We start from the raw sequence: 9,984 nt of genomic DNA, 5'->3' as shown, positions 1-9,984 counted from the left end.
TATTATTATTATTATTATTATTATTATTATTATTATTATTATTATTAGTAGTAGTAGTAGTAGTAGTACTAGTACTAGTAGTACTGTATTTACAAATGATACTGAAAAGTGTGGTGTGTAAGAGTAATCGGCTCCCTTTTCTGTAACCAATATTCCTTCAGAAATAGCTTTAATGATTACAAATGGCTATGGAGTCCACCCGTGTGTAAACTAATGTCAAATACAAATACAGCAGCTAGTGACAGCCTCAGGTCGGTGAAAATAGTTGGTTTCTGTGATTAGATGACACACAGGCTGACTATTATGCCATTAGCAATCATCAGGAAACTTATGAAGACTAGAAGTTACTCTCTGATTTAAGGGGGCTGAACATTTGTGCTCAAAATAGTTTTCAATTTATAAAAAAATTACAAACCTTCAAATCATGTATAATTTTCTTTCCACTTTACAACATAAAATTTCAAAGAAAGATATTTATGTTCTTAGTTGTACCGTGTCAAAATTTGAAAACTGTTTTCACAGTTATAAATGTGGAGAGTGACAGTTTATATATATATATATATATATATATATATATATATATATATTTTTTTTATGTGTTTTAGGTTCCCCTCATATGAGCATCTGAAGGCGTTTTGGAACTTGATCGAGGCAGCAACAGCCAAAATGGTCAGGGTCACCAGAGCAAAGAAAACCGACGTCATGAGTACAACAACTGAAACCCCTTTTACCAGACCAACTGTAAGTTACACACACACACACACACACACACACACAATGAGAATGCTGGTTTTGAACTAACATTTAAATAATTTTCTGTCCAGAAACTGCTGCCAATAGATGAGCTTTTTCTTTTCCTCTCCTACCTGTCTACTGGATGTACCCAGAGGGAACTGGGCCATCGATTTAACATCCACAGAGCAACAGTCAGCCGCATTATTGTGACATGGGCCAACTTCCTGTACTGCTTATTGGGCTCAATTTGTGTGTGGATGTCTCCTGCAGCTGTGAGTTCCAGTCTTCCACAGGATTTTGATGGCCGCTACAGTGACACACAAGTTATCCTGGACTGTACAGAACTACGGTGTCAAACACCTTCATCCCTGCTCCTCCAGAGTGAAGTCTTCTCCACCTACAAATCCCACTGTACCTTTAAGGCCATGGTGGGCATGTCTCCTCACGGAGCCCTGACATTTGTGTCAGCACTGTTTGAGGGTTCCATGAGTGACAAGGAAGTGTTCCGTCAATCAGGGATTACATCACTCTTGACACTGGACATGGCCATCATGGTGGACAAGGGATTCTTGGTGGATGATCTCGTACCTGGGACTGTTCATCGTCCTGCCTTCCTCTCCAAGAGGGCCCAAATGTCAGAGGTCGACGTTTTGAAGACCCAGTCCATTGCCCGTTTGAGGGTGCATGTTGAGAGGTTAATAAGAAGAGTTAAAGAAAATAAACTCTTTGATTCCACTATCCCTCTCTCCATTGCAGGAAGCATAAACCAAATTTTTACAGTTGCCTGTCTCCTGTCAAATTACCAAAATGGACCTTTGGTCAGGAAATGGAGATATGAAGTTTGACAGAAAAGCTGATGGCACAGTCTTGAAGAAACAGAAAATGCTGTCATTTACTTACATTGACATTGTCTTACATTTGTAAATAGATATTCATGATGGAAATATTTTGAAACAAATTTGTACATTTGATTTGATCAAACTCCTAATTTAGACATTTCTGCAGGTAAACATAGAAAAAATATCTGTCTACTTTGTGTTTGATTGAATCCATCACATTAGTGTCTGCATAAATTCTTTGAATAAGAATATCTTCCTCAGCTGAGACAACAAAATCACACCAGTTCATCCCAGTTATTAGCATCTGCCCCTGAACCTGCCAATAGTAAACATGAGTTTTTTTTAGTTCCAATTTGCCTGACTTCATTTGGAGATATGGACAGTCAACATAACTTTTCACATTTGGACACTTAATCTCAATCAGCCCGAACTGACATGGCTCAGAAGGATCAAAGATCAATCCGTCTGGAGATGCCCCTAGCCAAGGAGCATCAGGGTGAATCACAAATCCACAGGGATAGTGGTTGACTCTTTTAATTTGACAATATTCCCAGATAGCATCTGCCTCTAATTCAAGCCCTCTCTTCATAGCTGCAGTCTGATAGGTCCCTTGCAGCAGACGATTTGCCAGATCTTCCTCAGATTTATCTTGAACCTGGCAGATCTCCCTGAAGCGGGAGGCAGTCAACCTATGCCTCCTTAGCTGATGCCATTCAGGACATGTACTCTGTGCTCTGGTAGCACATTCAAATTTATTCACCATGTCCCAGGTGACCTCCATACTTTTAAGGTGTAGCTGTTGTGGTTCAGAACAAACAAACATGCTTTTTGATGGCTGTAGGTGGTAGTTCTTAAGAGGCAGAGATGGGCGGGGTGGTGCAGCATGGAAGGACATGTCTCTCTTTGCTGTTGCTGGCTGTTGGTAGGACAGAGGACTTCCAGCCTGAACTTTGCCAAGGGCAGAGTCAACAAGGGGAAATTCATGGCTGATTCCCATGCTGCAGATCATTGGTGCATCAGCTGCTGCAAAATCTTCATACACCTCGGAAACCTGGGAAAGTGAAAACAATTATTTCAATAAAATGTAAAATACATGTATATCAACTAATTTTAAGCCCTCAAAAATTCTACACTTTACAAAGAGACAGCACTTGAAAATAAAATTATTCAATACACCGGTAAGTCTACAACTCTTTGTTAGTACATTGTAGCCTACTGTTAATTTCATTTTTATTTATCAGTAATTTAAATACAACTACTTACTCTAAGGACAGAAAGGTCCGGCAAATCCCCACTAAGGCCTTTGTAGAGTGTGCTCCTGTGTATAAAAATAAGAAAAGAACATGAGTCAAAAATAGAATACCCACATGCATTTCGTTCAGATATGAAACATAAAATAATAGTGTTTTTCAAGCCTGGTCCTCAAGGCACACTGTCCTGCATGTTTGAGATTTGTCCCTGCTTAAACACAGCTCATTTCAGTTGGTAACTGATTAACAACTGTATCAGCTGTGTTAATGCAGGGAAATCTATAAAGCATGCAGAGCAGTGTGCCTTGAGGACCAGGGTTGAGAAACACTGTTGTAATACATCAGAATTTTTATTGATTTTTTTTTACCTTACACCCTCTGTTGTTGCTCCACTCTTCGGTTTAGCAGACAGCACAGTCATCTTGTCCACGGGGCCAGGTTTTATACCCTATTCAGTTATCCATGACACAGTTACAAGTTATACGGCAAGAAAATGTAATAAATTGAGTCTATTATTGAAGAGAAAACTTACTAAAGTTCTGGGCTTGTGCCACTGCTGTTCTCCTTCTGTACAGCTTAGTACAGGGGGGACCACTGACAGTTTCAGCTCAGAATAATGTGCTGACTGGAACAGCAAAGCCACACAGTGGTTGCATAATGCTGCACCAGCAACACACGTACAGCTGTGGTGAATCAGCTCCACAGGACACGAGTCTTTCAGGACCACCTGCATAAGAATGTCATAGTAAGAACTTATTATCTTAGCTTGGTCACTCATCAGCCATTCTTTCATGATGCAATCTTGCTTCCCAAATATTTTTTTATAACTAATGTCATAGAACCATAGTATCATGTTATGTGATTATATATTTAGTTTGGAGTATGTTCTATGAAGGTCAAGAGTAGTGTAATACAATTATCACAAGATTACATCTTAAATGAATGGATGAGATAAAGATAACTTGATTTCAAAACACTTTTAACCCAGAGGAGACCCGCTAGGTAAAAATACCTGGATAATGTTACAGAGACTGTGAGTGTATTCTTTAGATTTAAGTAAAACTAATATGCATGAATTACCAAATTAACACTGGGTTAAAAGTAACACATAACAACCATAAAAGAAGAACAATGCATGCAGCAAATAACCAAATGGGGACAAGCAAGGCCAAACTCACGTGTTAATATTCATCAAATAGCCAATTCCATTTTATTTTTATTTAAGAATTAATTACCACCTTAGCTAAATCCCCATTAACATTAGGAACGTCGGGTTACTGAACCAACAATCTTAAAACTGTCATCTGAACAATCCTATCTTCACCCTACACTTAAACTGTGAGGTTTTTCATTTTTCTTCATGGACCTGTGACACAGAGCCCTGACAACGACTTCACCTGTGTCCTGATTTTTGCTAGAAACTGAGAAGAGCAGAATGTTAGTAGAATGATCACAAAATATGAGCCTTTTGTTTAAGTGTGGAAAACCTGTTTCTATAACGTGAGTATACACAAAAATGGTCGTGTTGCTAATAGCCTAACGTTAGCTGCAAACAGTTAGCAACATCACAACGATCAAACTAACGTTACTTACCCTCGTAGTTGTGCAGGTAACTTGAGATATACAATTTAAATCCCTTGTTACGTTTGCTTGTCGGAGCAGGGGACCAGCCATCAACAATACGATGAACATCGCTGATATTTATCTTGGGCAGCTCTTGTAAACATCTAGAAAACGCCATTTTCACCGAGACCGGGGATTAGACCGGAAACTGGAATGCCGACATCCGGTCAAAGGGGAAGTGATTCAGGACGCATGTGCACAGAGCCTATTGCTGCTAGATTGTTGAGAGAAGTTTCTCTTGGAGGATGTTTTGATACCATCCCATTGATACTATTGGGACAGCTGTGGCTGAGTGGTTAGAGCAGTCGTCCTCCAATGGGAGAGTTTGGGGTTTAATTCCACCAGAAATCACATGGTGAAGTGTCCTTGGGCAAGACACTGAGCCCCTCATTGTGTCTGATATGTGTCCCATCGGTGTATGAATGTGATCTAAAAACACTGATTAATCTCTATAGAATAATTTTTTCAAATTATCTTTGTAGAGATGTAGTAAAGTGCTGTATGAATGTGTGTGTGGAGGTAAATGAGGGCACAGATTGCGTTGTAAAGCACTTTGAGTATCTTGATTAGATAGAAAGGCGTTCTATACTTTGGGGAAAATATTTGATACAAGGTTCAAGGTGACTTTGTCATTCACATCACGTGTGGTACATGAGGTGGAACAAAATTGTATACACAGGGTTCCATTTACACCCCAAAATACACTGCAGATTATGCAATTCTTCCCACCTACAAAAAATGGAGAGGTCTGTAATTTTTATCGTAGGCACACTTCAACTGTGAGAAACGGAATCTAAGACAAAAATCCAAAAAATGACATTGTATAAAAATCACATTGTATAAAAATCACATTGTCATAACAAACAAAGACTGAACTTGTGCAACCAAAAGTTGCAACATACAGTATATCTACATATAAAACACACAAAACAAAGCACAACTAGCTTTAAGCATTAACCTTTAGTTATTAAGTATTTAAAGTAATTATGACAAAAATGGAGGATTTACAGTGCCTTGTAAAAGTATTCGGCCCCCTTGAACTTTTCAACCTTTTGCCACATTTCAGGCTTCAAACATAAAAATATAAAATTAAAATTTTTGTGAAGAATCAACAAGTGGGACACAATCGTGAAGTGGAATGAAATTTATTGGATGTGTCAAACTTTTTTAACAAATAAAAAACTGAAAAGTGGGGCGTGCAATATTATTTGGCCCCTTTACTTTCAGTGCAGCAAACTCACTCCAGAAGTTCAGTGAGGATCTATGAATGATCCAGTGTTGTCCCAAATGACTGATGATGATAAATAGAATCCACCTGTGTGTAATCAAGTCTCCGTATAAATGCACTTGCTCTGTGATAGTCTCAGGGTTCTGTTCAAAGCACAGAGAGCATCATGAAGACCAAGGAACACACCAGGCAGGTCCGAGATACTGTTTTGGAGAAGTTTAAAGCTGGATTTGGATACAAAAAGATTTCCCAAGCTTTAAACATCCCAAGGAACACTGTGCAAGCAATTATATGGAAATGGAAGGAGTATCAGACCACTGCAAATCTACCAAGACCCAGACGTCCCTCTAAACTTTCATCTCGAACAAGAAGAAGACTGATCAGAGATGCAGCCAAGAGGCCCATGATCACTCTGGATGAACTGCAGAGATCTACAGCTGAGGTGGGAGAGTCTGTCCATAGGACAACAATCAGTCGTACACTGCACAAATCTGGCCTTTATGGAAGAGAGGCAAGAAGAAAGCCATTTCTCAAAGATATCCATAAAAAGTGTTGTTTAAAGTTTGCCACAAGCACCTGGGAGACACACCAAACATGTGGAAGAAGGTGCTCTGGTCAGATGAAACCAAAATCCAACTGTTTGGCCACAATGCAAAACAATATGTTTGGTGTAAAAGCAACACAGCTCATCACCCTGAACACACCATCCACACTGTCAAACATGGTGGTGGCAGCATCATGGTTTGGGCCTGCTTTTCATCACCAGGGACAGGGAAGGTAGTCAGAATTGATGGGAAGATGGATGGGGCCAAATACAGGACCATTCTGGAAGAAAACCTGTTTGAGTCTGCAAGAGACCTGAGACTGGGACGGAGATTTATCTTCCAACAAGACAATGATCCAAAACATAAAGCCAAATCTACAATGGAATGGTTCACAAATAAACGTATCCAGGTGTTGGAATGGCCAAGTCAAAGTCCAGACCTGAATCCAACCGAGAATCAGTGGATAGATCTGAAGACTGCTGTTCACAAACGCTCTCCATCCAACCTCACTGAGCTCGAGCTGTTTTGCAAAGAAGAATGGGCAAGAATTTTCATCTCTCCATGTGCAAAACTGATAGAGACAAACCCCAAGAGACTTGCAGCTGGAACTGCAGCAAAAGGCGGCGCTACAAAGTATTAACGCAAGGGGGCCGAATAATATTGCACGCCCCACTTTTCAGTTTTTTTTGTTAAAAAAAATTAACACATCCAATAAATTTCATTCCACTTCACGATTGTGTCCCACTTGTTGTTGATTCTTCACAAAAAAATTAAATTTAACATCTTTGTTTGAAGCCTGAAATGTGGCAAAAGGTTGAAAAGTTCAAGGGGGCCGAGTACTTTCGCAAGGCACTGTACCTGCATTTACTTTTGTACAGATGAACATGTGGTACTTCCTGTTTATCACTCTTGTATTTAGCTGCTCATGAGGTCAGCCACCGGCCTTTATCCATCTTTTACATTTTTCCAAACTCCGTTTAGGTTTTGGAAATGGAATAAACTGTATTACACCCTCTAAACACTCAGTGTAACATGTGTCTGAATTACATGTTCCCCAATGATGTTTTAATAACGAAATCACTACGACCTCAAAGCGTTTGTAATTCAAAATCACAACAATTTTTTTTGAAGAAAAAGGGGTGCAGTTCCTGTAGATAAGGGGGCATTTTACTTCAGGACAAACTGTGATTGCTGATTGGTCAGTTGCTGACAAGCCTGTTAGATTGATGGATGGTGCCATGTCAATTGAAGAACCATTCTCCTTGAAGTTCTTAATGATTCGATAAGTGGTTGAATACCAATTGCCATCATAAGAACTGGGGCAGCAAACTGGGGCAGCAAACTTTGTAAAAACCAAAACTTGTACCATTCTTAACACTTTTGGCCACAACTTTGGTCTGAGTCAGTCTCATGAAGAAAGAGCATGATGCATTTTACTTTTTTTTTTTTTTTTTTGTGGACATACCCAGTACGTAAAAGGCTGAACTCCCTCCCTTTTAGTTGTCTTGTCTATTTGCTGCTCTGGAACATATTATGGGTGTGTGTTAAAACCATGCCAAGTTGGAAAGGCATCAGCAATGACCTTAGAGAAGCAACTGGTTTGAATTACTCCATGATCATGTGAGAGACTAATAAAGTCCTACAGATAACATTTTATTTTGCATAAAATTGCAAATTCCAGGTTGTGCATCTGACTTTCAGGTTTTGCGGTATATGGCACTGAGGAATGGCAACAATGCCAACAACTTGATATTGAAACGCATTGGTTCACCCAAACCTGGTAACCCTGACAACAGACAGACTGGTGTCCTGCAGCTGGCGATCCACCCAGTCCTCCGCCTGCGGACGATGGTACTCATGTACGTCTGGTGAGTATCCTAAAGCAGCGATTGGACCAAACCTGCAAGCAAACTTATTACCACAGTTTCTGTCTGATATCTTGAGTTCTTTGTTGGATCAGAACCACTGCTGCCATTCTGTTATTGTTTTTGTCTAATACTAAATATGCTTTCAGACTGCAAAGAGAAATGAATGCCTCTTTCAGTGAAACTGCTTCTGTAGTCACTTTTCTATTCTATGTTTCAGGAGATTTATAAATGACTGGTGTTTCCTCGCTGTTACTTCCTGCTTTTGTGTTTATTTTTTAAATATTTTATTCTTAAGCAAAACTCATTTACTCTGCTACTTCTTGCTTTTACATTTGGATAGCTGTAATGTTTGGTGCAGATGTTTCCAGTTTATGGTGGTGTTTTGGTAGTCATCTTATATTCACATTGGTATAATAATACAAATGTAATGATTGATTTGTGGTCATTCTACTGACTTCAATATTTTAGAAAAACAACAAGTCACATCTAGGTAACTACAGCAGCGTTCAGAAATATAAAATTCACATCAACAAAACAAAGATTTTTAGAAGCCTTCACCATGATAAACATTTAACTCTTTCAAAAAGCATTCCAGATAGTGGGTTTAGTAAATACTCTGTTAGTTGACCCAGAGTTAAAGGAAACTTACAAGTTTTCTGTTCCAGAAAAAGGGGTAAATTACCCTGAAGCCTGAAGGTCCCCAAATGATCTAATCTCAACTCATCTTTTAAAGAGCTTTTTTTTAACCACCATTGCACATTATATTTTATAAATGGCAGCTTGGCAAATTGACATGTACCTGTGCATTTTAAAAATGCAGTGGTGACACAGTTGATTAAAAAACCCTGCCTGGACTTCACTGTACATGAAAATGTTAGGTCAGTCTCAAAGATTCCACTTTCTGACAAAATCATAGAGAAGAATGTTTTCTGCCATTTTATTTAATACTTAAAAATGAGCACAACCTGCTAGATGGTTTTCAGACTGTTTTTAAAATCTGCCACAAAACTGAGTCAGTTGAGACTATTGAGGGTTTTTGACAATATATTTTTTTATTTAACAACAAACTTTGGTTAATGGATTGTTTTGATGCTGTTGACTGCCTTCAACACTGTGGACTATCAGCTCTGCAAGGTGCTGGCCGACATTTTTATCTCCTCCCTCACCCTGGCAACATGTCCCACCTGCCTGAAGATTAACACCATCATCCCAGTTCCAAAGAGCTCTACAGTGACTGGTCTGAATGACTATCGGCCAGTGGCCCTCACACCAATAATCGCTAAATGCTTCGAAAAACTGTTCAAGACCCACATCAAAACAACCATCAACCTCAACGAGGACCCTCATCAGTATGCATACCGCGAGAATCGATCAACAGAGAACGACGACATCTCTGTGGTCCACACTGCTCTCACCCACCTGGAGCAGAAGGACTCTTATGTCCGTACGCTCTTTGTGGACTTCACGTCTGCTTTCAACACCATGATCCCCCAAACCCTGACGGACAAACTATTCGCACTAGGACTAAGCCCCTCCATTTGCAACTGGGTACTAGACTTCTTAACAAACAGACCTTTGTCTGTGAGGATCCACAACTTCTCTTCCTCCACCATAACCCTCAGCACTAGCTCCCCTGAGGGATGTGTGCTGAGCCCTCTCCTGTTCACTCTACTCGTGTATGACTGTGCACCTACCCATCCAGGCTGTCGCATTGTAACGTTTGCAGATACGGCGGTGGTGGGATGCATCACAAACACTGATGAGTTTAGCTAAAGGCAGGAGGTGGAACACCTGGAGAGCTGGTGTGAGGAGAATAACCTTCACATCAATGTGAAGAAGATGGAGATGATCGTGGACTCCAGAAAGAACAAACACACCTACAACCCCCCCCCCCCC

The 9,984-nt window shown here is 39.9% G+C and overlaps 3 protein-coding genes across 4 annotated transcripts in view; 2 read left to right on the top strand and 1 right to left on the bottom strand.

Annotated features, from left to right (window-relative positions):
• Window positions 1-1,614, top strand: part of LOC119413353 — a 2,220-nt gene extending 606 nt beyond the window's left edge. Inside the window, exons 2-3 of the mRNA XM_037680401.1 lie at window positions 606-741; window positions 825-1,614. Of these exons, the coding sequence (XP_037536329.1) occupies window positions 606-741; window positions 825-1,580 (892 nt within the window). The 3' untranslated portion in view covers window positions 1,581-1,614. The remainder of the gene's footprint in view (window positions 1-605; window positions 742-824) is intronic.
• slc22a15 (solute carrier family 22 member 15) overlaps window positions 1-9,984 on the top strand; it is a 50,660-nt gene that overhangs the window by 16,279 nt on the left and 24,397 nt on the right. The window contains exon 7 of the mRNA XM_037697988.1: window positions 7,922-8,088. Within this exon, the coding sequence (XP_037553916.1) occupies window positions 7,922-8,088 (167 nt within the window). The remainder of the gene's footprint in view (window positions 1-7,921; window positions 8,089-9,984) is intronic.
• On the bottom strand, window positions 1,603-4,637 carry LOC119413337. Of its 2 annotated transcripts, XM_037680390.1 has the most exons (6): window positions 4,418-4,637; window positions 3,357-3,551; window positions 3,193-3,272; window positions 2,838-2,892; window positions 2,363-2,625; window positions 1,603-1,936 (listed from the first exon to the last, which is right to left on the bottom strand). In XM_037680390.1, exons 1-6 carry the CDS (start codon window positions 4,514-4,516, stop codon window positions 1,720-1,722), a joined length of 909 nt encoding a protein of 302 aa, XP_037536318.1. In that variant the 5' UTR covers window positions 4,517-4,637; the 3' UTR covers window positions 1,603-1,719. The 2 variants fall into 2 exon arrangements, with proteins under 2 accessions (XP_037536318.1, XP_037536311.1); XM_037680383.1 differs by having other exon boundaries at window positions 1,603-2,625.

This window comes from Nematolebias whitei, chromosome 1 (genome assembly GCF_014905685.2).
Source record: "Nematolebias whitei isolate Nwh7 chromosome 1, NemWhi1, whole genome shotgun sequence".
Lineage (NCBI taxonomy): Eukaryota > Metazoa > Chordata > Actinopteri > Cyprinodontiformes > Rivulidae > Nematolebias > Nematolebias whitei.
Note: the sequence above shows the minus strand (reverse complement) of the source record. Positions and strands in the feature narration are given on the sequence as shown.